Raw genomic sequence first — 27,009 nt, forward strand, 5'->3', positions numbered from 1 at the left:
AGAAATGCTTTCAGCGGGATCGATGATTTACCCGGATGGCGGGAAACAAATCCACTTTTTCCCCTCGGGAGCTTTGACCTTAATTTGCCTACATCTCGGCCTTTGCTTTCCATTTACTTTAAGAATCTTTACTTGCCACTTTCTCTCAATCTCATTCAACCTTACACAACATCCATGGATGTAGTGGAAAAAAAATTTACTCCTGTTTTCGTCCCCCCTCGAATCTGCATCCGGTTCAGGTACCACAGTCGGTGTATCGCGCTCTACCGGTCTGAACTGTCATTGGCAATTGACAGGTTAAATATAGACCGGCAGCTCTTCTTCTTTTGAGGGGTTTTATTCTCTGCTCCAGAATTTATCGGGCGCCCGGTCGTTCTTTTGGCTGTTGGAACTGTGGCGTGATGGATTCCAATGGAGGAGCAGTCTACTGCACGGTATTTTACCCCCCTTTCCTATGCTTATGGCGTAAACTGATGATGAGACAGCTTCTGTTGAGTGACAATTATCTTCCTGGTGGGTTCTCATTCATGTGGAATGTGAAATTATTCTAAATATCTATAGGTGCTATGGTCCTTGCCCATTCCTTACGCGACAATGGTACAAAAGCGAGGTTGGTGGCGCTCTTTACGCCAGACAGACTACAATCGACCACCATCGACGAGCTAAGGGTACGTACAGCATTCCCCAAACTATACCTTTGTCTTACAGATTAGACCATCTACGACGAGTTGATCCCAGTGAGCTCAATGGTGAACGACACGCCGGCGAATCTCTGGCTCATGGACCGCCCAGACCTGATTGCCACATTCACTAAGATCGAGCTCTGGCGCCTGACGCAATACCAGCGGGTCGTGTACATTGATTGTGATGTCGTAGCTCTTCGAGCCCCCGATGAGCTGTTGTCACTAGAAGCAGACTTTGCTGCCGCGCCTGACGTGGGTTGGCCGGATTGCTTTAATAGTGGAATGATGGTTCTCCGACCTAATCTACAGGACTACTATGCGCTAAGAGCGCTCGCCCAACGAGGTATCAGCTTCGATGGCGCCGACCAGGGTCTGCTGAACATGCATTTCCGGGACTGGCATAGGCTAAGCTTCACGTATAACTGCACGCCAAGTGCCAATTACCAGTACATTCCTGCGTACAAGCATTTCCAGAGTACCATCAGTCTTATTCATTTCATTGGTGCTCAGAAGCCATGGAATATGCCGAGGCAGATTGTCCCGCTGGAGTCCCCGTACAATCAGCTTCTAGGCCGGTGGTGGGCTGTCTACGATAGACACTATCGTCTGCCATTTGTAAGTGGTATGAAACATCATGAAGACGTGGACTGACATTTCTAGGTACCGAGCGCACCAGCTGAGATTGCAAAGACGGCATTGGCTCAAGGCGAACAAGTCCATGCCCCTCGTTATGACCACCCTCCTCGTTCTGACCATACTCCTCATTATGACAACACCCCTCATGAAAACACCCTTCGTTATGACAACACTCCTCATTATGAAACACATCCAACGTCCGAACGGCAGCCCTACCATGTTGAAGAACCCGCCAGCTTCCACGAGGAACCACACCAAGCACCGGCAATCGAGCACGGCCATTCAGAACCGCACCAGGACCACTCTGCCCCTGCTAATGTACGATATGCTGCCGTGCCTGTATTGAGCATGGTACCGCAATATGTTCGCGGGGAGGAGCATGTCTCAACCTATATCCCACCACTGCCTCCTGCGCCAATCACTTTTGCGCCTCAACTGAGCCACGAAACATACGAGACACAGATACAAACCCAGACACAGTTGCCGATACAGACACAGGCACAGATACACTACCCCGATGGCCATATTCACCAACCACAGCCCCTGGCGCCGATCCCTCCAATTGTCGAGTATCAATCACCCCCATCTCCGGTCCCAGAGGTTTCGACCTTTGAGGCGCCAAGGTCCGAGTGGGATCCCTCACGGTAAGAGCTTATCCCTCAGTATCATCTACAGTGCTAATATCCCATAGAGAGCCACCCCCGGTCAACACGAAACCCGAAGGTTTCAGTTTACAACAGAAAACCTACAATATGTCTGAAGACACCCATCTATTCCAACCCCCGTCGTCCTACCCCGAGGCACCGAAAAACATGTGGTATGAGGTTCCAGCCAAACCGGAGCCCAAACCGGAGCCCAAACCTACCACAGTCTTCCCCTGGGAGCACCATGCCCCGAAACCCACCCGCATCTTCGCCGAGGAGGCACCTGTGGAGTTAGTGGAAACCCCCGTGATACCCGAGGAACAAGAGCAAAATTCACTCCCAAGTGAGCCAGCCCCTCCCGGACCCTCACCTTCTTACACTCGGGTACCGTTCGAACCTAGTGCCGAATCATGGCAAACATACACCCGCTCCAACGCCTGGGACGAGGATCCAGAGATCCAGCGCTACATTGAGACAATCCAAGCACGGCGCACAAAATCACAAGTGACCAGCCCGGGGGCCCACTCCAACAGCCCCGGGAAATCACCCCCCAGCCCAGATTTCCGCCCCAGCGCCAAGATCACCGACTTCCCAACAGAAGTCGAGCGCCCCAGTCTGCCCGTAACGCCGGCCCCAATCCACCGCATCAGCTACGGGGATGAGGCCTCCGGTACGGCCGCCCTCCCTGCTGCCGAGGGTGTGCCTAGCCAGGAGGAATGGGTGGGTATCACGGTTGATGCGTTTACTTCTCTCCTCAACGCAACATACTTATTGTGGCGGTCTACAGAATCCCCTGACTCAGCTCGAGGAGCTGCATCGTCGGCACTCGGAGGTCTTGGAGCATCCCGAGCTGCTGTTTAATCGGCTTGCCGCTGCCTCACATCGTCGTGAGCGTTGACAGTACTAATTCCTTTTCTTTACTTACTTTAAATTTTGGATAATCTGATTCGATTTGTTTTATGGTTGAAGGACATGTACTCCATCTCGTTTGATTGTTTTTGCATATGCATATGTATGGAAATTTCTTGGACGATATTGTGTTATGAAATATTAATAGCGACACTGAAGGGATCATTGAATTCTTCCTTACAGTTCAACTGGGAATCCATCTATGTATACAGGAGCCCTCTCGTAAGACTAGAGATATATACAGCGGTATGCATGGGGATTCCAACTGGTTTCGTTTCTTGCTCACTTGCGCTTCTAGTTTAGATATTTATAACAAAAGACAAAATAGATATTATCAATTTGCCATCGCTTAGAAGATATGAAGAAAGTCCAAAAGACTTTTAAATTGGCCAGTTCTACCAAATAGCCTGTCATTGGCTTGATATATACGCTCTAGTTCAGCATTCCTCAGGCACATCTGAACCAAAGTAATGTTAACGATACAAACGTGGACACGATATCGATATCTCCTCATACTACACAAAGTAGGACGCAGGCACTCGGAAATCGAAGAACTCGCACGGGAACAGAGAATATATATCGAGGCTTTGATTCCAGTATATGATGCCTGATACTCAATAGCAAGAAAAGCCTTTCCTTGCCAATATGTACCAAGCCTCGAACACCTTCCAACGGACCTCCACCGTATTGGCCAATACAGATTATAGAATTGCGAATAAATGGCTTTGAAGGTCATGTAATTTTGATTGCGTGAGGTAGAGTATCAGGTTAGGTTAGGACAGATGGAAGAAAAGGAAAGAGCCGGGCCTAATGTAGATAAGAACATTTACTCCTGAGCGAAAGTCTCCGCACCACCCTCTGCCTCTGCGGCCTGCTGCTCGGCAAGACGCTGCTGCTCGGCGGCCTGCTGAGCGGCAATAGCCTTGGCACCGTAGTCCTGGCTCATGGGCTGGAGAACGGGCTGCTCCTCCTTGGGCTCGATGATGGTGACCGAGTCGGGGAGAGTCTTCTGGGGGCCGGCCTTGCCCTCGGGGTCGGAGCCGCGCATGATCTTAACCTTGATACCGAGGACACCCTGGCGGAGGAGAACGTGACGAGTGGCGGAGTCAATGAACTCCTTGGCGGGCTGACCGGAGTGGATCATGAAACCGTCCTGTTACTTGTGTTAGCCATAATATTCTTCCAAAAACGAGTTTCGCGATCGACTCGTCGGGCGCAATTTCACTGGTATAGACGTACAGTGAACTTCATGGACTTGGCACGGGCGGCACGGAGCTTTCCGGACACAACAACCTCGCAACCCTTGGCACCAGACTCCATGATGAAACGGAGGACACCGTAGCAGGCACGACGAACGGCAAGGCCGTTAAGGAGCTTGTAGCGGAGGGACTCGCACTGAGCGACAGCGGAGAGACCGCGGTTCTGGACCTTGGCGGCGTAGAGGGAGACGGAGTTCTCGGGGAACTTGAAGCGCTTCTGGATGAGGGAGGTGAGCTCGCGGATGCGGCGACCCTGCTCACCGAGAACCTCCTGGGTGTGGGTGGCACGGACAACTGGAAAGCCCGTTAGCATCAAATCTCCCCATTCGAATTCCGCAGATCCCATCGCGATCGTAAATCGGTTTCATTCCTCCTCTTTCCAGGCAATTTCACCAGCAATTCTTCAAGCGATCAAACGAGAGATTGGTTTTTCGGGTTTGACGTACTGATGTCGGTGACAGTGGGAGTCACACGGACTTCCACACCGGAGTAGCCCTCCTCGGCCAGCTCGCGCTGGAAGAACTCGTTCAGCTCGGCATAGAAGACACCGTCGGCGACGAACTTTCTGCGCTTAGAAATAGCTCCCTGAACAGCGGCCATTTTGACGTTCCTGGTGGTGGTGGAATCGGGGGTTGTCGACGGAGGGGATCGTGGTCGAGAGACTTCAATTCTGAGAGTGCATTATTTAGTGGGGATTTTTCGGGACTAGGGCTGCTTGCCCGTTTGGGCCAGGGCTCAACCCTCGCTTGCCGGCACCATTCCTGTTTGGTCCTAGCGTTATCACCTTATCTTTGAGGCAATATTAAGGCAATAAGGCAGTAATATGGATTTACATCTGTCATTGGACGAATCACTCTATTATTGTCGTCCGAATATGGATGCATAACATAAAGTTGTAAATGCTTGAAAATCATGTCCGATTCCTTTCATTACCCCGGTTCATTGCATCTCTACTTCTAACTCGGTCGGTTTGTCGATGTGCTCCGCTGGGAATGCAAGCTTAGATACGCCCGACGTCACAGCAGCTGCCATCCCCGATACATCAGTCATTTTAGAAGCACTGTCCGGCCCTGCAGTCTCAATACCAGTCAACACCGTACCTTCTGGGATGTCACTGGGTGCTGCCGAGGAACGGGGGCCGTTCATCTCCGCATCTGTTCTACCAAATACCTCATTCCACCACCGTGTTTCATTGACTCGGGGAAAGATAAGTCGTTCTTTGCCGCGCTGATTGTCATCGATGACAGGGTCATACTGATGGTTAGTGAATTGTTCCCGGCGAGCGAGGAAGTAATCCCAAACGCTACGGGTTCGTTCACTGGCCTTGTAATCCGCGCGTTCTTTCTCGTTGTTGAACAAGAATGTGCCATATTGACAGGAGTAGAGGTGATAGAGAAGTCGTCGCAGGAAACGCTCATTAAACTCAAATCGTGTCGGATGTTGATGAAGCAGCTGATATGTTGCGTCCAAGAACTGATGGAACACAGGGCTTGTCTCTTTTGGTTTGGTTGTCTCCTTCTCGGACGCCCCCGAACGCGGTGTAGCAGGCTTCTTCGCAGGGTTGTCAGAGTCATAGTTTTGAAGCTCTCCATCCGAGTCCGGCAAAGAGTCACGGCTATTGTTGTCCCGACCAAAGAACCCTTTGGCACTAAGGAATGCATTTTCAATAGCTTTCCCTGCACCCCCACCGTCACCAAAGGCACGGTTGGGATCTCCGCCGATGCGTTCATTTTCGATCTGGAACCATTTCTCGCTGTTCAAATGGCCCGACCGGTGTCGGAACATGTGTCCAAATGAAAGCCAGTCTTTCTCTACCAGCACCATGAAGCCCTCCAGCGTCCGAAAGTAGGGATCCAAACAAATCTGGCTCAGCGCACTGAGCTGACTCGTGCGGTCCCAGCCATCAGAGCAGTGGATCAAAACATGAGAATGAGTAAGACCAACTTGACGAGTGATCAGTCTGGCTCCGTCCAAGATCCCACCAATATGCTTCAGCCAGCCGCTGCGCGCTAGCTGGTCACGATTTGGCCCCAATGGAGTAACATCTGAGTCCTTCAAAGCATCAATCACTTTGTTCAGCGAGTCTCGCATGACGTGGATATTGTCAATACCAAGATATGCCTTGGTAGCGAATTTGTAGTTATCCATGTTCTCTGATCCAAGTCCAACAGCCTGCATGGCAAATGCATTCACCGTAGGGCGTGCGTCTACGATCAGGTTCGACTGCTGGGCGCCATATATCGAGCGATGGTCTTCAGGGTCGCCACTTGTAGCGGCTAACAAGTCGTCCTCAAGTTCCTCGGCATTAGTCAACTCTGGGACCATCACCTGGCTCGTCTCTGGACTGCTGGAATCTGTGTCTTTCTCTGTGGCTGAGAAACTTGCCAACGGCCGCTCAGAACGAGAAGTTAAGAAGATAGCGGACAGAAGTTTTTCATCTTGAATGCTTCGGTTCTGGCGGACACCGACCAGGGGCTGTGAGCTCCTGGTGATGGTGCAATTATTGACAGGGTGAAAGTATGTGAGGGTAGGAATTCTTGCTCGAGATCGATAGCGCCCTGCGTAGTTAAGTGTATTGTCGGAGATGGAACAAGGTACGGGGATAAGGGCGGGATAGGTCGGGGAGAACTAAGAAGTGTTAGTAGAGCACATTTGAATTAGTTTGCGCGAGCATACCTCGTAGTTCACATTGATCTCTGAAAGACGCCATGCTTTTCCTTCATCCAAGCAGCCCTGGCGTGTCCATTCCTTGCGCGGGTCATACAGCTCCCACCCATTCAACTCCTTTTCTGGCGGGGGAGGCTGATAGCTAAAGGCGTAAAGCTTATCGATACGACTGGATTTACACGTCCACTGCTTGATACTTTCAAACACATCTCGTGCTTTGTGCTCATTTACAAAGTAGAAACAGACGAATGTGAAGTCTCGACATCGGAGGCGGATGGAAGAGAGCTGGCGGGAGGCGCCGGGAGCTGGCCGTAGGGTGCAGAAAGCGATGATAGGGTATGTGATCCACAGCTCTCTAGGCCTTGTTGTCACGCCCTTTATCTGCTCTTCTGGAGAGATTGGTGGAGTGTGCGAAAAGATGAGGTGGTGAGGGGTTAGATGGAGGGTGCCATCAACCTGCTCTCCGCGGCGAGCTAAGGTCACATTGTCAACCTGGAGCGACATGGTCAGTGAGTGGGATGTTTGTGACGATCAAGATAGGTTCTCCGAACCTTAGCAATCCGTGTTTTCTCCATGCCGTGTAAATCACTGGCGCGTGGTCTTCATGCTGAATATGCTGAGGGGAACAGTGGAAACAGTAGGACTGGAGGGCACAATAGTGATCGCGGGTGAGATGGATCAATATAGGTTATATATATTTTATTGTGGACGTGTAATCAATCAGGGCGACGAATCAGTCTTAATCAGCTGCCTGGACAGCCTTGGTATCGTGAGGCGCGCAGAGTAGTTGGGATGAGAGGTGTTACACGTCACGGGCGTTGATTGACTGTGGGGCCTCACCGAGGTCACGTCTACGTACAATGTCTGCGGGTATATTATATGTATGAATTTTTGCTATACTGGGTGAGAATAGAATGATTCAAAATGAGACATCTCTGTCTATGATTTTAAATTCGGCTAAGAATAATTCGGAGATGCACAGGGCTTAGTCGACTGAATGACTGCTTAATCTACGAGCCTTGATTAGATCGCAAGCCCACAAAGAGACACTTGGGGACTTTTAGCCAAGTATTCTTTGGCCCGCTAGCCTTGAACAGCTGCACAACACCATTTACATGCATAGCAAGATGCAAGACAAACCCTGGAACCATGAAACACGAGCTACCAAAGCCAGCATGGTCTTCCGAAGAGAATAAACAATAATACTTCTTCCAGAACTAGGCAAATTCAGCATTAAATAGTTGTGGGGTGTCTAATTACAAAGCACCAATAGTAGGTTCTACGAGAATTGATTGCACCGCTTCCCGCCCACTTTTAGCTCTAGGGATATCACTCGAACCCGTATTTATGTGAAAGATCTCGTCATGGGAGATGTGAGTTTTAGTGTTCGATATGATCAGAGATCCGCGGAGTGTCTAGGAAGCCCAAGATAGTACTCTAGCAGAGTCACTCGAGTACTAATTTTGATATGCAAACGTATACTTAGGCGAATCCTAATCGCATCTTCGACATCTTGGGGAATCTTGCTTTTTTTGCTTTTTGTAGTCAAATTACTTCTACAGAGAACGATAAATTTTATAATAAAACCTGAAATTACCTAGAAGGCAATGCCTATGATATAAGTAGGTCAAGTATCTCGGTCAAATCCAAGGTTTGACTTACTGAGGCACCCGTCACTTACACAAGGCTAAAGATATCGAGTACATCCAACAAAAGCATTCGAAAAAATAAACTTGGTAAAGAAGCCAGGGTACTTAAAATAGACAATGTACAGCTAAAGGTGTGACCCTGGCTTCTTGTGGGCCTTTATGTTAAACTGCTACCCAGAATCGGATGGTCCTCCAGATTGTAATCGAACCCCAGAGATCTAGACCCACAGGATCATATCAACTACTCTCCATCTTCTCTAAAAAAAAAGCCAAAGTTCAACTCCATGGAGCAGGCTTGGAGTAGCCAACCATTCATTCTGCCGTGCATTGTATAGCGTGCAACAGACAGCGTACCTTATTATAGGAGAATTTTCATGGATACAAAGACCCATGAGGCATCTCATTTAAACGGGGCATTGGAACAAGATAGTCAGAATCTATTTGGCACAATTACATGGTATGACCATTTCCAAGCTACAGACATATGAGCAAAATGAGATCAGGCCCGTGGACTCTATACATAAGAAAAAAATCTCCCAATCTTGCCAAATTTCTACATAGTACGCTAGATTGCCCAAGTGGGATCCCCGTTGTCCGGCCCATATCCATGGTTCGTTTCCGTCAAGAGAGCCTATCTTGGCAATCACCACACCGGCCCACTTCAATTGAGATATACTTCCGATTTGGAAGTCGATAGTTGTACCTAGGTAGACCAGGAATCTTTCGCCTGTAGCGCGATATTATCCATGGATGTTTGTAATAGATTTGGTAAGACACTTCGAATGACCTCGGGAAGCTTCCAAGGTTATGAGATTGTTCTGCCATGCTTAGTACCTGTAAATCATGATTTTTTCGGTGATTGTGTCTATTCAAGGAGACTTTCGACTAGCTATATTAAAACTCAAGGCATAGTCCGTGTCTAATAAGGGCAAATATTTTACACATAATGTACAGTAAATACAGACCCAAGACGCCGCCATCCCATATGATGATGGCCGTTGATGCACGCTGTACAAATTCAAACAAAAAGTGACTCATGCTGTTAATCCACATATCTTTTGCCGTGGATTTTGAATGCCATGTTACACGCCGCGTTGTAGAACGAATGGAACTCATGATCAAGCTGCTCGGATTGGTCACTTTCTGCGACTGAGTCAACTTGGGGAATCTCCATGCCCAGAGAGACCTCATTTGTCCGAGCAGCAAGGAGCGAACCGCTCTCGTAATACCGGTAGTCAAGTGCTCGCCCATCAAAGCTGTACTTTTGGACAATGGCACCTCGAATGTCGCTGAGTGGAGGGAACATGTACTCGACAGCGACGCTGTTCTCTGCCATTGATTCGTCAAAAATTTTGGATTCAACTTTTTGCGAGGCAGGCTGATTAACAAGATCACAGGGAAGAGTGATGTTGCAAAATATAGGAAGTGGAACAGGGCCTTGCGAACCCCCACTGCTGATGATTGAGCCCTGGAGGGAGATTTTGATGCTTTGCAGCATTGCTTGGATCTGTGGCGAAGAAGAAGGCTGGGGCAAGAGTTCTTTAGAAGAGCTTTGCGGGAGTTCTGAGTTGGAAGATGGCTTATGCAAGAGGTCTTGTGAGAGGGTTCGTGTGAAACGCAGGTCCAGACCATTTTCCGGAAGCAGGTAGTCAACGCTGCTTGTGATGAGGATAGCCTTTACGCTGTGGACATCCACGCCATCCAAGTTCGAGTTCATGGTTACCTCAATTTCGAGTTCCGGCGGAGATCCTGCGTTGGAGGTTGGAGTCAACCGAAGTCGATATAGCTGTGCCTCGTTCTTTGGGCGGATAGGCATGAGTGAGTTGATGAAGCGCGACACCAGAGGTATGTCGTTTGTGAAAGCCCGTGGAAGGGACAGTCTCCCCAACTGTGCCGGACTGATGGCTGTATCATCGAGAGAGGGCTTTTGCATAAAAAGGCATTTCCCAACCACGGCTGTCACAGATTCATGCAAACCGGTGACTAATCCGGTTTTCGGAGTAGTAACTCGGAGAAGCTTCAATAGTTCATCTGAGAGTCGTGTTTGATGCTTGTCGAAGAAAGGAGTTTCGAGGTTTTCTGCCTCGGCATTTTGACTGGAAGACATTGCCCACCGGAACCACGACTTTTGCTGCTCAAACCATGAAGCATGAGCTTCTGGTCTATAGCTATAAGCACTGGCGAGTTCCGAAGCAGGTAAATATGTTGAAAATGGCGTCGATGGAGATGTGGTGTTGGATAAGGCCAAGTTCAAGGTCCTCCGCGCATTATCTGCTCCCGACTTATTCTCAGCAAGATAGATAATCTTTTGGGGTGGCCTGTGTGCTTTGCATTCCACGAATACCCCGTGTGTGCTGTTGACCCATTCCAAAAAGTCTGGTGTAAAAACTTGACTGATTCCATCTCCGTGGATATATGGGTTGATTCCGACATCATCCTCACGGATCCTGCCAGTTGCATCAATGATAATCTCGTGAACAGACTCACAATCATTTCGCTTGCCAGTAAGTGATACCAGACCCGCAGATTGCGTGACATCAATACCACAGCCATGGAGACTAGCCAGCTCGTGGAAAGAGAAATGCTCAGCATGGAGAAGCAAGGATATGAACTGAGCTGGTATGCGGAATTCCAACTGGCCACGCTCGCCATCAGCCACCAGCTGCCAACAATCCCGAACGATCGTCTCTGCAGCCCGGGATTTTCCCCTGAAGCCCTTGGTCTTTCCCAATAACGATTTGGAGCTACTTGACCCCCAGGTCCAACCTTTCTCTTCTATCACGGCATTGCGATTGTACTCTGAAATAAACTCTGACAATTGCTTGTATGTGAAAGAGGAAGCCAATTTTGACCACAATGCCTTGAGATCGGCAGCAGGCAAGATCTGTCCCAGTTGATATGATCCACGAACTTCATCAATTCTTTCCTGGACCGATTTATCGCTGGGCGTTGAGTTCTCGTCGTTAAGTTCATCCAACATGGCGCTGATTGTGCCGCCAGATTCATTTTCGGGGTTTTTGTTGCGATTGCGATTTAACATTCGGCGGCGACGTGAAGGCACAACAACGATTTGTCCTGGCTTTCCAAGTGTGTCCACACCCAATGTGAATGTGCCTGCTTCATGTTTTCCATTATCTTTCGGTTCGCGGTTTCGTTCGGAATTGGGTCCATCGAAAGCTTCGCGTTCATGATCGCGACTCCAGTTACTCTGGCATCGGGGAAGAACGGCTTGTGGGTATGACAATAGTGGTCTCCGATATGAAAGCGACTGGAAGCTCAGAAGCCCCAGCTTGTTCCCTGCGGGGCGTCGAAGCATGACAGAACAGTAGGTCTATTGCAAACACAGAGAAGGTAAATTATCCTGCGATCGCTTTTCTCCGGCGATAATCGGGGCGCTAAGCCGCGATAAGAAATCAAGTTCTGCCTCAGGCGGCGATCCCCTGGCCGCAATAACTATTTAGTACTATGTACGATGTACAAAACTCTTGAACGAATTCTTCGATTATGTAGAACAACGCCGTCAAGTTTGTCTCTCAATTATATGCGAAAAAGCTTACTTAAAAGTAGGGAATCCAAGCCAGATACTAATACATAGCGTAGAAAGGTATGTAGAATTCATTCTTTTGGTACAATTTCCCAGCTGCGCAAGTTCTCTCTTACATCGAACTCGGAAAGCTCATTATTTATATCTGGCGCCTTCCACGCCCGACCCTTGACCCCTTCATATAACTGCTGCTCGATGCTTCCCCCCTTTTTCTGATGCCCAAGTGCAAGAGGGTCTGGGGTCTTACTGCTACTGTGTGAGCGATTGCTGGAAGAACTCTTGGGGCGCCGTTCGAAACTGGGTGACAGCTTTTTCCCAGAGCGGCTTTGTCGCGGGACTGCCTCTGCACTCAATAGAGAATCTCGGTGATCGCCCGCTGAGATGCCAGGGTTGGCATTGTGTGCATCGTTGTTCCAGCAAGAACTTCCAGCAAACAACTCTTCAACCAACTTATCAGCAGGCAAATCACAGGCTCTAGAAGACCACGACGCTGCTAAAGTGCGCCGATACATGTCTTGCATATCTGCAATTTCCCGGCTCTTGGTGTCAGTAGACGGCAGCTGGCCAAATTCATCGGCGTTGACGGGCTGTTCGGTGAGCTGAACAACTCCGGCAATCCCTCCAAAGACGGTGGCGGATTTCAGCTGTGGTCTTTTATAATCAGCATTGAGAGCGTGGATAGGATATAAATCTGGGGCTTCGCTTACGTCGTGAAGTTGCGGTCTCCTTCTAGCTGACGCATCGCGATCCCGATCTTGACAGTACTGTTCACTTTACTTTCATGCATCAGGTATCGCCGAATGATCCCTTCATCTTCCTCCGTTTTGTCCACGTATTCGGCAAGGTTGAGTTTGATTTTTCCCAGCACGCTCTTTTCGGACATGGGCGACGAAGTGTACTCTTGTATGACCTCAAAGTTGAGATCACACTCCTGAAGAATTGATGTTCTATCAATTGTAAGTCTTACCTGAAGGCATTTCTCATAGCCCCAGTAAGCGCGGTGATCTGATAGAGTTGCTTTCTCTGTGTGGCCTTGGTGTTCAGTGGAGCTTGACGATGGCAATCGCCATCGCACAAAAGCGACGCTGTTGCCCAAGGGGACATTATTAATATCGATGATCTTTTCAACGTTAGAAATCTTGACGGCATTTCCATAGTCTGTTTATAATGCATACCCTTAAAACGAGCTCGAACCTAGGCTGTAGCAGAAGTCAGTTACATATGTACTTCACTTGGCCTTATTATGTAACTTACTCGTCTGTGCTTGGGGACTATCGTGAGTGCGTTAGCTTATATCAATCAACAAGTATAGAGGAACATACCAAATGCCTGCATGTTAACGGTCACGTCACTGGCTCAAGTTTGTGGGGACTCAGATGTAACAGGCACACCAACTAGTCCACTCAGGACCGGCCTCGAGAAAATATCTCAATCTGGAGCTGAGAAGAAACTCAACTAGCATGAGTATCAGATGTCAAGCAGTGATAAAGTCGTCAATTTGGCTAAGAGTCCTCCCCGCGTACGTCGCGGACATTATGGGCGGTAAGGTGTGGTGATGTGGCAGAATCAATAACCTGCAGCCAGACTCCCGAGGTCACTTCTACGCCAGTACTCATTTCACCTCTTCTTCGAAAACCTCTGGCGATCAACACTTGTTCCTTGTGAAATACTACCATTTTTAAATACCTTGTTCTCGCTCTACGACCATGGTGAAACCCGAGCCTACTCCTCCCGCTTCATCTCCCCCGGCCGAAGCCGCGCCCGTTCCTTTGGATTCAACAACCCGCGTCATCCCAATCCACCCTGATCTCGCCGAGATAAAAGTTCCAGATGGGCCACTACCATCATATCGCTACCACCCATTAACATGCCAACCAATCAAACCTCGAGATTACCAAACTGAGCTTAAGCAACTGGAAGAACAATACAAATCACGCGAGGCCGCGCTCCATGAGCAGGAACAAGTTGCCAAAGAAGTGAAAGAGAAGATTGAGACTGCTAAACGGAAACGAGAGGAGGTTCAAAAATCCATGGACAAGAAGGTCAAGGAACGCGACACCGAGATGAAGGTCGTGTCCAAATTTCAAGAAACTAAGGCATCGGATATTCCGTCTTGAGGGAGGCGATGGCAACATTTCTTCCAAACCATTCAGACCACCAAGGAACAATTAAGGCTTTTCTCATAGTCTTATCACCTTCCCTGGGGCATAAAAAAGACCCCATTCGTTCTCAGCCGCGTTCGAAACAACTCATCTATGATTCCAGTCAAGGCAACTTCCTCGACACTCACCACGGATAATATCCTTGCCAACACGTCCCAGGGAAAGAATATTTTTGCGTTGCAGATGCGAGGAGTCAGGCAAGCTAAGGAACATTTGCGCCTATGTCTACCTGTGTGAGAGCTCGCTTGAACACTATGCCCTTGGGCCCTCCAATCCAATTGCAACACCTTGAAGTGAACATCTTACCTCTTTGGGGGATTCCAGGACTGGATCAACAATGAGAACGCCTCACTCGAACACCAAACTTGAGGGAATCGACGAGCTATTATCATATGTCAAATAATTCTCCTATCTACATGGCAACACATCCGGATCAAAGCCTCGGAAATTTCAAATACTATCAATCAGCACATACATATCTTGTCATTCGATTATATAGTATTAAAGATACTCATGTATAACATTAATCATCATGAGTCGCCATGAATGCTTCTTTGCGAAAGGAATTAAAGAGAAAGAAAACATCAGAACACCTTACAACGACCTGAGCAGCTTCATGACAAGCGGAAGGGTCTCTTAGTGTCACCAAAACATTCAGCAGATCAGAAAGAGGAAATGGGAACATACATCTGCGGCATCCTCGATCAGGCCCCCTAGGTCTCGTGAACGAACTTGCGCGTGGGCAGATCGCTGGCGCTGGCAAGCAGGCCACCGATATCCTTGGCTGAATCCGCGGTGAGGAGATTGTTGGCGTTGTCTAGTAGGCCATTGATCTCCTTGACGGCACCTTCCGTCAAGAGGTCGTTGGCGTTGGAGAACAGAGGGCCGAGAGATGCGAGAATGTCTGGGGTCATAATGTGTTAGTTCCATAGCCCTACGGCTCCTCTTAATCATTGTTATTTTCATTTATTCCATTCGTACTTCTGAGAAAAACGTTACATGCACGCATATGTTCGCTTACCATCAATATATTTTATCTGGCCCCTTAAGAGCCGAATTGGAGGCAACCACCCAGTATATGGCAGCTTCTAGGGACCATCGCGACAGCACGGGTTGCTACTCGGTAGAAAAATGAGTTTTATCTCTATAATTTATGTTGTTACAATTTGTGAATAATCTATAATATCGAACGCTTCAACAGACCTTTATTAATTGAGGGGATATGTTAGAGTTGTACCAATAAATGTGGCTTGGCTGGTCAGGAAAGTCAGTCATTAAGCTAGTTTTTTTTATTGAGCTAGCGACAAGTCATACTGTTGAGATACTAATGAAGAGTCTCGAAGTGCATATTTGTTAACGAACTTTAGTTAGTCGTGAGTTATCGAACAAGTTGTGTTCTTCAAAGCTATAAGGGCCAACTATAGAATCCAAACATATAGGAATCTTCAATTTATGCCTACAACGGACATAGTATGTACAAGCTTCTCTTAAAGAAGTAGTCGTATGTCTTCCTTCCTCAAATTTCTGCTTTTTAGTTGCTGGCGCGAGTCAAGTTTGATTAACAAAATGAGAGGTAACATACAGAGATTTTAGTATATTCATGAAGCAAAGAACAACACGATAATGATAATACCATTAAAGACATTTTATGCTTTCTCCCTGGTAGCGATGTTAGTACGATACTCGAATACTTTCCGACTTGATCCTTCTGTAGGGTGCATTATTCCTAAGGCTGCTAACTAGTATAAAAAATATTCCGGGATTTTCAACACGACCAAACTCCTTGCTCGGAGGTTTGGGTACGACGCGACATCTGAGATGCCCAGGAAGAAGAAAGTAAAGCTTATCAGGGCTTTTTTGCAAACTGAGCAGTGATGTATGAGTCATGAGCTTCATAATCAAGTAGTCTAATATATGTCTACACAAAACTCGGAGCCTGCTGTACCACTCATTCATGAATGAGCCCCTTGGATATGTTCGAAATGTAAGTCACAGTGAAGCAGTAGTTTAGCATACCTAAAAAGCAATGATTTATTCCGGGTTTGCCTAGGGGTATATCGTGCAATACTAGAGCATTGTCTGGCTTCGTTTCAAATCGAACATCACCGGCACACATATGAGTCATAACCGATGCGGTCTGCAAAATACAATGGATTTCGATATATCGCTCCATTCATAGTGCGGTGATGTCAGTATTCCAACTTGATGGCAGCCTGACAATCATGAAACCAGGCTTGATACGGCCCGAGAGAGATGAGTTTCAGTACCCGCCTGACTGTGGATATGGTTAAGATCTGCCTGAGATTCCAGCTCCCGACTCTTGCCAACCCATATCTCTTCTCCAATCGGTGTTTGGCAAAACAAGTGAAGTGAACAGAGTGAAGCAAGAAACTATACGGAGTAGTAACTAGGGCTTTGCATAGTGGAGCCGGAGATATCCGCCACAACGTGGCGAGTAACGTGCACCGCCTCGTATCTATTTTAGGAAAAAGCAACCAACTCGGTCGCATATTTTTCCATACGTTAGCCAACCTACTTTAGTTATAGATACGCAATAACAATGACAAAACTTCATCCGACTCAAAGCGAGCCCCCAATACACCCACACAAGACCATGTGACCGAACTCATATGCAGCAGGGATTCCATTTTAGGGAAGAGGCAGAAGGCAGAGGCGCCTGCGGAGTGCAGAGTAAGATGAGATCATTGAAAACTTGAATCATGTGGACAAGACAAGAATAAGAAACGGTAATTCAGTACGCAAAGGCTAGTGGCGCCGTCCCAAAGTCTGGCAATGGAGGCTCAGCCCAATGGCAGATCGTAACAGGGATCTCAGCTTCCTGTGCATCGGCCGGACTCGGTTGGTCTCAGCGAATCCCAGCCCTGAAGTGACTCAAGACGGGCTCTGCCCCACGCTTGCTCGACCCTCCATCAGCTGAGGTCTACGACTCTGTCTCGTCTTAGCGGCACTCGATAGGTCCAAAAAAACCTTGATATGGTTGTTATGGGTGTTATGGATGTGTTTCGTGTAATATTATTAATACTGTAAACGTTGGAATATTATTTTCTCTTCTTCAAGGCTAATATTTAGTTGGATATTGAAGCACAACAGTATTGAAACACCATTGAAAAGGGGATCGAAACTAAGTCTTGGCCTGCAGGCTGCAGCCAAATTTAAATAGAGTCTTCACCCCAAAGCATGGGATTTCTAGTGTTGAGGATCCAGTATCTTTTAACGATGAGTAGATCTTGGCGCACACTGAAATATGCACATCGCCCAGCTGAGAAATGTATTTAAGTCCCCGCTAATTGTAGATAGTAATTTGATCGCTCTAGATGATCTATGGAGACTCGGAGGTTTTCTTGTTTCTCTCAGTTTAAGCCGTTTCATGGATCATTGGGGCTTAGCTGTTGCAGTTTAGGGCATCATGCAGCTGTTCTGGCCAAATGGACGTGCAACGGGTGTGTGTGACTGGCACTGTGCGAGTGAACCCGTCAAATTTGATGAAACGTTTGGATCTCGCGCATTTTAACCGTTTCAAGTATTCAGGTATTCAAATATTATCGCCACTGGGTCTTCTGCAGATCGGGGAGTCCGAGATGTGTGGCCACTGTACGGAGTACGGAGTACACTGATGTACATTGACTCCATCAGCCTGCATACAAAAAATAATACGAACCGTAGAAAACATGAATTCTGTGTTTCTTCTAATATCTTAAGAGGAAAAACTAGTAATATTAATCCAAAATTAACATATTATTGTGGCCATTAAATCTCCACTTATTGATAGTAGTTCCCCTCTTATTATTCTTCTTGACTTCCCTCTTTTCTTCTATAACCACTCTTGACTTTCATGTCATCTCCTTTCTTTTATATTATAATTTCTATTCTTTTTGCGCATTCGCCCGCACTTTAATACTGGATTATACGACATATCGACACAATTTCAAGATCCAAAAACATTTTGTGTGGGCGAATGTCGCCTTTATGATTTATGTTCTATATTCTACATTCTTTTATATCAGCTATACCAACGCCGGACGTATCACCCCTCGCACAGTGTCATAATGCCAACAGTATTACTCCCATCTTCTGCCGCTGCTTTTGCGCCGCGATCATCTCCGAATGTCGTGTTGAACACCAAGGTTGAGCCTTGGTTGACAGCCACCCTGAAGCGAGTTAACAGGGTCAAGCGTCCTTTGAACAATGTCACCCAGCATACCCGGTGTCTGACAGAAACACTCTCATCGAAAAATGCCATCTGGACCCTGTGTTCCATGATGTTCACCAAAAGCCCCCAGGCAGAGTTAGAGAAGAATGAGAACCAGCTCTGGGAAGCCCTGCACAACCACCAAATGATTCACATGGAGGCCTACGTTGTACACGTCGACATGGTCTCCCGCAACGAGGTGGCCTTCAAGTTGACTCCGGAAACCATCGAATCCCTGGTTGATTTCCACAAGGAGGTCTACTCGGTGGATGCCGCCGCCAATACATACAACTGGTCCGGAAAGCACGGTGAGTTGAAGAGGTTACAAGAGGAGTTTGTCCAAGCCGCCAACAAGTTTGTCTACCGTGCCAACGCCCAGGCACTCGAGGGGCTCGAAGAAGACGGCGCCGGGGAGCTACTAAGCGGTCGCAGCGAAGAAGCAAAGGCAGCTATCGGCAAGCTCTTTGTTCCACTGGTAGCCCCTTCACCACCAGTGGTGGATATAATGCGCCCAATTCCTCTCCTGCCCAGTTCGACAGGTCCGGAAAACTGGTGGCAGAACCCGGTGCCCCAGCAAGCGCCACTCGAGTCGTGGAAAGTACTGTCGCCCAGCCCCAACCCGGCCACCACGGGTGATTCTAATCCGAACCTTTGGGGTAGTCTCAGTTTCAGTGATGCCCAACTTGCCTCACCGACCCCGTCTTACAGCCAACCCTTCACCCCCTCGCCGTTCCAGACCTATGACTGCCTACCGACTACCTGCATGCCGACCACGTCGGCCGCTATCAGTCCGCTCCCGTTGCCGACCATGTTCCCAAGCATGTTCCCGAGCATGCTTGTACAACCCTGCAGCACGGCTGTCAACATGGGTATGGGGGGCTTCAGCTGGGGCGACTTTGCTCCGCTGCCGTATGGCACAATCGCCTAGCTCAGCTATCCTGAGTAGACTCGGTGATGTCGACCATCTCAAGTCCAGGCTCCCCCGGTTCGTGCAACGTGGGTTCGAGAAACGTGGATCGTTTCTTAGCACTAGATGCGCGCGCAATTTTTTGGTTTTTTTCACGACACCATGACTCCTCGGCTCCCCCTCTCCTCTCCCGTCTCTCTCGCTACCGGGAACCCGGTTCCAAGCAACGACATTTCGCATTCTTGACGGCGTTCTCTTCGATTTGACACTGTGCATCTGTGATACTCCCTCCTGCCTTTTGCATGATATCCAGAATTATCTTTTTCTGCGCCTGTTTTTATAGTTTCGATGTTTGATTCCAGCGTCAGCGATGTTCTTTTGTTTTTCTTTTTTCTCTTTTTCCTTTGCATCAAGAAGCGGCGGGTCGGCTCTCTGTTATGTTTCGTTTCTTTTGTTATTCCCGCATATATGTCATGAAGACTGGTCTGCCTCGCGGCATGTGGAGGATATGAATTTGGACGTGGAATGTCCAACGTTATGTTTTCGATTCTTCTGTCTCAGCTTGATGGAAAGGGAAGGAAGCAAATTTGGGTTACTCGACTGGACTGGGTTCAGCGTGTGCTTTTGTTTTCTTGACTTTCTTACAAGGTCTGTTCTTCTGGTACTGGGTACCGGACTGGCTAGTTCTCTTTATCAGAGAATTGGAGAATAAGTTTATGCGACGGCGTCACCTTCTTCCTTGCATCTGTGATGCTTGGTTGGAGCACGCATTTTTGGTCATCTTTGGTTCGAGGAGGTGAAGATCAGCAACACGAGTGTGAGAGAAGATTGCCTTCAACCCTCGTCAGACTCGAGCACATCCGCCTGTGGCAGATATCGAGCGCAAAGGGCGATGCACTGGATTTCTCCCCTTGGTCTGTGACCTGGGGGTATTCACATCCCGCCCCAAGCGACGAGTGGTCTGAGTGACAGTAATCTCCGACCTCTGTGCTACGATCTCACCTCCAATGACTATAATTGGCAATGATAGATTCATCTCCTATCGTCCAGGCTGGGTTTTAGAAATTCCTGGACAAGCTTGGTCTGTCGGTGGGCTCTTTTCACTGGATGGAAAAGCCCTTCATTCTTTTTCCGACGACGAGAATCGGATGCTCGATCTGATAGATACTTACTCTCCTTTATGATCTGTCTGATCGGGTGGGCTGGTCCCTTGCGCTGGCTGCTTCTTTTCTCCTGGTTTTTTTGTTGATCCATCAGCAGCTCTGTCCAAATCTTGTATGTATCTCTTTAGCTTAGTTTTAAAAAGTGCATACACAATTTCTCTCAGTTTGTACTCATCAAACAAATCCACATTATAAATACATGTCCCGAAGACCATACAAGATTCCATTGTTGGTTACCCCAGGTATATGACGTCAACCGCCAAGGCAGAGTCCAGGCTACATCGTATCCAAGTCGAGACTCTACGGCTTTTGTTCACCGTCACTCCCTTCCTATACCTACATCTAGTTTTACTTGTGTTATTATCTCTTTGCGTTGTAATTTTGTTGCATTTGTCTCTTATCTGGGATTTACCAGCTCGTGCTTCATCAATTCATAACCCAAATCCTTTCTACAAACAGTTCCGCCTGAGCAAGCCACCTGAGAGTCGTTGGACATTGCAGTCTTCATATATTCCGGAGATCTTGGTGCCCAATTGTCCGCCACCGCTTATCCCACCTCCGTTGCCTGCTTCTGGCATAACCGCGAGCTGACAACCCCCGCTACTAGAAACAACATCACTACACTACCGACACAACTTGGATTTTACGTCACAGAGGACTAGCACTTCAAAAATAATCCTCCTACCGCATATATGGCTTCTCTGCATGAGGCCCTTCAATGCCTCAAACCGACGTCATGGGACGAAGTCCCCCAGGATCCCGACGAGCTCCGTGACTACGTGCGCGAGATCTTCAAAAATAGCCGCCTGATAGCGGAGTCACTTCCAGACCCCCCAATCTCCGATAACGATGACTACCCCGGGTTAGACGACACGACAAATTCCTCCACTCGACGAATAGTCCCATCATCCGCACGAGTGGGAAAAACCGATCCGGAGATTACAGACCTGCAAAGGGAATGGGGGAAGCCACTCAAGATGGGCGGACCAAAGGATAATCCGTTAGACGTGACTGTGTGGAAACTTTCCGCGAATGACGGCGGGGGCTCATGGTTCGGCCGACGGAGTGTACATGAGGGCCTCCCATTCTTGCGGTGGCGGAAGAAGCTCTCAACTGAGTACGATGAAACACTCAAAGTAAACCGCAAGAAGATTGAGGAAGGACAGACGCCTGACAAGAGCATCCGCGGGATCGGCGCCGAAGAAAAGGTCGAGACTATTGAGGTCAAGGACCATGATGGTTCGGTTCTGGGTCATTTAATTGTTTACCATGTCTCGGCGCAGTTTCCCAAACCTACTGCTCCGCGCGATTTCGTGGAGTTGGTCATCAATTCCGATTCTGGATTGCAAGCTGGCGGAACTAAGCAGCCTGGTCGCAGCTGGATTATGATCTCTAAGCCGTGTGAACACCCCGATGTCCAGCATAAGCACGGGTATACTCGCGGACAATATGAGTCTGTCGAGCTCATTCGGGAGATTCCTAAGAAGTACAGCAGCGGGAGCAGCTCTTCTAGTCAGAGGAGTAAGAAGAATAGTGATTCTCCATCCTCCAATCTGCAACGCCCCGAGGGGCTACCTGAGCAGAATGGAGATGGAGATGACGAAGACGAAGAAATGAATCCTGTTGAATGGATCATGGTCACCAGGAGTGACCCGGGCGGCAACATCCCGCGGTGGATGGTGGACAAGGGAACACCGCGAAGCGTGGGAGCTGATGCTGCTAAATTTGTCAATTGGGCTCTTCAAGATGACAAGCCGCCTAAGCAAGAAGAGAGCACAGGTACGGGAGCTGCAAATAATATAGCAGGCGTCAAGGCTAAATCTGGGGCGTCTGCGAATGAATACGAATCCAACGAGGCAGACGACTCGGATTCGGATTACGAATCACTCGACAGCGACGGCGAGAATTCTCATCATGGTCTGATTGCCAGTGTCACTGGGTTGCTCAATACTGGGCTGGAACGATTCGCACCACAAGTTCTAGGCTATGGCGCCCACACTAAAGTATCGGGTGATCTCCCAGCCGGGGACGAAGCTTCCTACACTGATGCAGATGGCATAGCACACCTAAGCCCAAAAATTGTTCAACAAAATGAAACATCGTTAGACGCCGAATCCTCAAGATCCCGCGAGCAAGACCGTGTTTCATTATCCTCAGCCAATTCCGAAAAAGCAGCAACTGCCGTCGACGAGATAGCACACAACAACATGTCCTCAGAGGAACTGATCAAAATGACAAAGAATGGCAAGCTCACTTCCCACGAGAAAGAGCTCGCAAAGCTAGCCATCCGCAAACGCGAGGTCGAGGGCAAGCTAGACGAAGTCCGCGCCGAACTCGACAAGTTTCAGATCTCATCGCAACCGCCTAGTGTCTCGGGGAGTCCAGGAAAAGGCATCAGCGAGGTAGACAGCGACACCAGCAGGATGCGCAAGCGCGCAGGGACAAATCAGTCTTCCAGTCCCGCCAGCACTCGCACGCAGCAGAGCCAAAGCCAACCGCAGGGCGAGATCAACAATGAAGACCAATCATCTTTTGCGCAGACGGCAACCCCCGACCCGTCGTCGCATCTCCCCAAAGCAGCCTCTCAACTTCTCCATGGGGAATCTAAGCTGCTTAAGCAGCTGCACAAGATCGAGGCTAGCCAGCTGAAGATTGCGTCGAAAATCCAAGCAAGACATCAAAAGGATGAGGAGCGCTCGAAGAAGTCTAAGTCCAAGAATAAGTCTGAGGTTGATAACTTGAAGCAAGAGGTACATGATCTCAAGAAGGAGATCAAGCAGCTTCGCTCCGAGCGCCAGAAATGGGTCGATCTTGTTTCTTCGTTGCAAGCGGAGAATACGAAGTTGGCGGCGAAGTCGGATAATGCTTAACTGGTGGGTATACGCTACTTCTATAAATTGTACATACTACGTGGCTTATTATCTACCCTTCTCTATTTGTTTATTTTTGATTTTGATTAGGGTCTGATCTGTGCTATGGTTACCTAGGTATCTATCTACGGAATGAATTTTGATAATGGATTATCTTCAGATTTCAAACATTATGATTTGATTGTAATATTGCAGACTATGACCAATCAAGCGAGATACGGCTCTGGAACGGCTTCTCCCATGCATTGGATGCCGTTGAGGAACTGAATGCTCGTCGAGCAATATCAGCCATCCACAGGCCATGATGCTGGTTGGATACTTGGGGACTTATTGTTGAGCGCATAATTTCATGTGGCAGACAGTATACCACAAATTTTCACCCTCAATGACAAGAATTCAAGGATTCTTTAAGTTCCGGAAGCCATAACACGAGCAATCCCTAGGGGATACCAACCGCCAGAGAGAGAAATCTATCGGCCTTGTTTGCATAGAGCGTTTCGTATGTTGAGTTGGAAATGTTATTCCACACCGAAGGAATCGAGGGGGAATCTCGAGAAAATGGGTCTTTGGCGGTTTCGAAACCGGTACATCAGGGGATTATCCCATGTCAGCGAGGTTGCTGAGCTGGACTAAGGGTGGTCGGAGTATCGGAGGATCGGAGGGTCTGCCTTCCTGTATGGAAAAGCCAAGGACGTGACAACGGGTATCAAGAAAAACAAGAATAGACCACACTGAGTAGTTTTACTCTTGAGTCTGAATCATTGGAGAGCACATGTTAGCCAACCCATCTCTGTATTATGTTGAGCAACTCTGCAAGACACCACATACCTCTGGCGGATTACCAGCGCCTCTGACCATTTTCTCCAGCATCATTGCGCGCACCTTCTCTTTTGGTTCGCCCATGCCGACAGCCATGTAGGACAGCAGGGGAGGATGGCCGACGTAGGAGGAGTAGCTGTCACGGAGGATGTTGGATGTCCATTCATACTTGGTGGTATCGGCGTGTCCGGTACCGATGTAACGGGCCTGGAGAGCCTCAAGGTTCTGGATGGTGCGGAGCTTGTCGGCCATGGTGGATAGTATAGACGTTGACGTTGGATTGACAAGGACGGGAAACTTGAAAGAAGAAAGGGAACCATTGACGCCTCAGGCATAAATTATATAAACTCACGTGATCGTACGGAAATGTTGAGATTCTTCGATCCTGTCTTTGCCTTTAATAAAGCATTTGGTTGTTTAGGAAATTGACATTCGGACTATGATCATATTAAATGTCTGCTGATACATCTGGTTTCTCATTATCGTCCCGAATAGCATCGCTGGTTCATGCACATTTCGATGCTCTGCCAACGCGCAGTAAACCAACCATATTTCCAGATGGATCGAGGGAATGGATTCCAATGACCGGTATTGTGGTTGTCAAAGGTATGTTTCTTTGATAAATTATTCATGAGCGAGTCATCATCCTTCGTCCATGTATGTACAGTGAAGGGATCGGTCCATTCTTCGCTTTTTACTTCGTCCTCGCATGTCTTTCTTTTGATTTGATGTCACTCGATGTTCGATAGTAACATTTTTGTCTCTTCGCTTATAGGAAAAGATACACCTTCGGAAAGTCTGACCTGCATATCTGTCACGTAAGTTTTGAACTCCCCACTTACAAGTCTGATCAAGTCATATGCAAGCGACCTACATTCAAGAAAACTTATATTTATGTAGGAGTGGCGCAAAATGCTTGTCGGCATCTCATATCCCACGCTGCAGGGGTCTTGTACTACATGACTGTCATGCCGAGATATTGGCCATCCGAGCATTCAATTATTGGCTTTTGACAGAATGCAACAGTGTCATATCCCGAAAAAAGCAATTACCGAATGGCCATGATACTTCTACCCTTGATAATCAAAGTGTCTTGGATTCTCCATTCATACAAAGGAGAAATAATGAAGAGGATGAAGATAGTATTGGTACATCACCCACAGAATGGCCGCCTTTTAAGCTTCGGCCTGATATCAAGATTTACATGTATTGCACATGTGCTCCATGCGGCGACGCAAGCATGGAGCTCTGCATGGCAGCCCAAGAAGATGCGACCCCGTGGGAAGTCTTACAGCAAGAAGGTCCTTTGCCAAAAATCCAAGACGCAGAGGTCCCAGCTACAGAGACCCTTCTAGATGGCCGGGCCCATTTCTCTCTTCTCGGAGTCGTGCGTCGAAAGCCAGCCCGCATGGACGCCGAGTCAACGCGCAGCAAGTCCTGCTCAGACAAGCTTGCATTACGGCAAGTCTCCTCCTTGCTGTCCTGTGAGACCAGTCGCCTCATTGCTCCCACCGAAAACGCCTATCTGGCAGGTCTGGTTCTTCCCGAAAACGAAATAAGCCAAGTTGGCTGTGACCGCTCCTTTGGCGAGAATGGCCGAATGCAGGCTTTGGGTGGGCGATATTGGCCCAAGGAGATAGAAGTCAAAGAAAACACCCCGGGGTATCGATTCCGGCCATTCCAGGTTCTTTCGGTGCCGAGTGAAGAGGTGGCAGCGCTTTGGCCTTTTGCGAAGCCGAAAGCTGTGCCCTGTCCTGCAACTTCTCTGGAGCAGCAAGGAGACCCTTTGAGCTCCAGTGCAAATCTTAAAAAGATCAGGCCAGGGAATGTGAGCGCCGTTTGGGTATTGGCTCCCTCGTATCATCACCCATCGGCAATGACCATGGATACCGGCAGCAAGCCAGTGCCAACTCTTTGCCGTTCCAAAACCGGCTTGTATGAGACCATCATCAACGGAGTGAAGCAAGGAAACCGGGCATCCTCACCTGGTGCCCGTGGGGCCTCGTCTCTATCCCGAGCTAAGCTTTGGGCTCTTTTTCGCGAAATTGCGCCTGCCTTTGTTCCACATACTTATCAAACCGATGTCTCCCCAGCCGGATCGCCGTCCGCTGCTTCAAAGGCTGAAAATCCGCACGTCGATACAGTTCAGCACCACGTGCCAGATATAACCACCTACCAGGATTTCAAAAATCCTACCAGATTAGGAGACCCGTTGCAAATCCGTATGCAGGCCATCGGGGATGCGAAACTGGTTCTCAAGGGATGGATGCCCAATGCAGGAGATGAATCTTGGGGTTTGGATGTTTTGGTTGACCCCAAGAAGCGAAAGCGTTGATTGTGTCCAGAGGATGGAAGATTGCTGAAGATTACTCTGGGCCATGTATAGTAACCCCATCGTATCCCCCTTCCAAGATCCCCATAAAATATAAGATACTTCGTGTCTGGACAAAAGGAGCCATGTGTTGGTTTAAAGATATCTTCGGGTTATCAAAGAGAGAAGAATGGGACTGGTTTGCTTTTCCTAATTGGCATCAGCTCTTTATAGGCGTCAAACAACAAACCGCGGCCTAATCAACCAGGCACTGAGGGAAAGCTCCATGAGTCCAATAGATTGTCAACAATGGGATGTCTCAAGACTTTGCTCAGGTGCCTGTGATTGTTAGATCGTCTTGCTCTTCTCACCACTCTATTTCCTCCCCTCTGCTTTCTGGTCCCAGTCTCATCAACCTACAACTTCACACCTCATATCACACACCTCATCTCAACTCCCATGAGCAACAATCGATGGAATATCCTGCTTCTTCAACATAGCTTTGATTGCAGCCGCCAGCTTTGTCTTCAAGATGGCTCCGAGTCCGCCAGTCGAGTGCGCAAGATGTGGGACAAA

General features: G+C 48.3%; 11 protein-coding genes across 11 annotated transcripts; 5 read left to right on the forward strand and 6 right to left on the reverse strand.

Moving 5' to 3' along the window:
- Nucleotides 1-401: 401 nt before the first annotated feature.
- On the forward strand, nucleotides 402-2,861 carry N7471_004797 (uncharacterized protein; the record flags this gene model as incomplete). The annotated part of the gene is made up of 7 exons (XM_057277516.1): nucleotides 402-434; nucleotides 486-513; nucleotides 562-668; nucleotides 714-1,298; nucleotides 1,344-1,963; nucleotides 2,011-2,683; nucleotides 2,751-2,861. The coding sequence occupies 7 exons, from the start codon at nucleotides 402-404 to the stop codon at nucleotides 2,859-2,861; spliced, it is 2,157 nt and encodes a 718-aa protein (XP_057137126.1).
- Nucleotides 2,862-3,698: 837 nt separating this feature from the next.
- N7471_004798 (40S ribosomal protein uS3) lies at nucleotides 3,699-4,731 on the reverse strand (the record flags this gene model as incomplete). Its single annotated transcript, XM_057277517.1, has 3 exons — nucleotides 3,699-4,025; nucleotides 4,112-4,425; nucleotides 4,578-4,731. The coding sequence occupies 3 exons, from the start codon at nucleotides 4,729-4,731 to the stop codon at nucleotides 3,699-3,701; spliced, it is 795 nt and encodes a 264-aa protein (XP_057137127.1).
- Nucleotides 4,732-5,070: 339 nt separating this feature from the next.
- On the reverse strand, nucleotides 5,071-7,373 carry N7471_004799 (phosphatidylinositol-3-phosphatase YMR1; the record flags this gene model as incomplete). The annotated part of the gene is made up of 3 exons (XM_057277518.1): nucleotides 5,071-6,759; nucleotides 6,808-7,290; nucleotides 7,350-7,373. The coding sequence occupies 3 exons, from the start codon at nucleotides 7,371-7,373 to the stop codon at nucleotides 5,071-5,073; spliced, it is 2,196 nt and encodes a 731-aa protein (XP_057137128.1).
- A 2,116-nt stretch (nucleotides 7,374-9,489) lies between these two features.
- N7471_004800 (putative respiratory complex assembly protein Rmp1) lies at nucleotides 9,490-11,763 on the reverse strand (the record flags this gene model as incomplete). The annotated part of the gene is made up of 1 exon (XM_057277519.1): nucleotides 9,490-11,763. One exon carries the CDS (start codon nucleotides 11,761-11,763, stop codon nucleotides 9,490-9,492), a length of 2,274 nt encoding a protein of 757 aa, XP_057137129.1.
- Nucleotides 11,764-12,062: 299 nt separating this feature from the next.
- N7471_004801 (N-terminal C2 domain-containing protein) lies at nucleotides 12,063-13,326 on the reverse strand (the record flags this gene model as incomplete). Its single annotated transcript, XM_057277520.1, has 5 exons — nucleotides 12,063-12,642; nucleotides 12,699-13,111; nucleotides 13,167-13,190; nucleotides 13,246-13,262; nucleotides 13,314-13,326. The coding sequence occupies 5 exons, from the start codon at nucleotides 13,324-13,326 to the stop codon at nucleotides 12,063-12,065; spliced, it is 1,047 nt and encodes a 348-aa protein (XP_057137130.1).
- Nucleotides 13,327-13,697: 371 nt separating this feature from the next.
- N7471_004802 (uncharacterized protein) lies at nucleotides 13,698-14,108 on the forward strand (the record flags this gene model as incomplete). Its single annotated transcript, XM_057277521.1, has 1 exon — nucleotides 13,698-14,108. One exon carries the CDS (start codon nucleotides 13,698-13,700, stop codon nucleotides 14,106-14,108), a length of 411 nt encoding a protein of 136 aa, XP_057137131.1.
- Nucleotides 14,109-14,866: 758 nt separating this feature from the next.
- Nucleotides 14,867-15,067, reverse strand: N7471_004803 (uncharacterized protein; the record flags this gene model as incomplete). The annotated part of the gene is made up of 1 exon (XM_057277522.1): nucleotides 14,867-15,067. One exon carries the CDS (start codon nucleotides 15,065-15,067, stop codon nucleotides 14,867-14,869), a length of 201 nt encoding a protein of 66 aa, XP_057137132.1.
- Nucleotides 15,068-18,220: 3,153 nt separating this feature from the next.
- N7471_004804 (uncharacterized protein) lies at nucleotides 18,221-19,291 on the forward strand (the record flags this gene model as incomplete). Its single annotated transcript, XM_057277523.1, has 1 exon — nucleotides 18,221-19,291. The coding sequence occupies one exon, from the start codon at nucleotides 18,221-18,223 to the stop codon at nucleotides 19,289-19,291; it is 1,071 nt and encodes a 356-aa protein (XP_057137133.1).
- Nucleotides 19,292-21,125: 1,834 nt separating this feature from the next.
- On the forward strand, nucleotides 21,126-23,303 carry N7471_004805 (uncharacterized protein; the record flags this gene model as incomplete). Its single annotated transcript, XM_057277524.1, has 1 exon — nucleotides 21,126-23,303. One exon carries the CDS (start codon nucleotides 21,126-21,128, stop codon nucleotides 23,301-23,303), a length of 2,178 nt encoding a protein of 725 aa, XP_057137134.1.
- Nucleotides 23,304-24,044: 741 nt separating this feature from the next.
- N7471_004806 (splicing factor 3B subunit 5 family protein) lies at nucleotides 24,045-24,374 on the reverse strand (the record flags this gene model as incomplete). The annotated part of the gene is made up of 2 exons (XM_057277525.1): nucleotides 24,045-24,056; nucleotides 24,132-24,374. The coding sequence occupies 2 exons, from the start codon at nucleotides 24,372-24,374 to the stop codon at nucleotides 24,045-24,047; spliced, it is 255 nt and encodes an 84-aa protein (XP_057137135.1).
- Nucleotides 24,375-24,574: 200 nt separating this feature from the next.
- Nucleotides 24,575-26,457, forward strand: N7471_004807 (tRNA-specific adenosine deaminase; the record flags this gene model as incomplete). Its single annotated transcript, XM_057277526.1, has 3 exons — nucleotides 24,575-24,732; nucleotides 24,872-24,940; nucleotides 24,978-26,457. 3 exons carry the CDS (start codon nucleotides 24,575-24,577, stop codon nucleotides 26,455-26,457), a joined length of 1,707 nt encoding a protein of 568 aa, XP_057137136.1.
- Nucleotides 26,458-27,009: the final 552 nt, after the last annotated feature.

The sequence above is a fragment of the Penicillium samsonianum genome, assembly GCF_028829775.1.
Source record: "Penicillium samsonianum strain IBT 33392 chromosome Unknown utg000003l_segment0_segment0, whole genome shotgun sequence".
In the NCBI taxonomy this organism is placed as follows: Eukaryota; Fungi; Ascomycota; class Eurotiomycetes; order Eurotiales; family Aspergillaceae; genus Penicillium; species Penicillium samsonianum.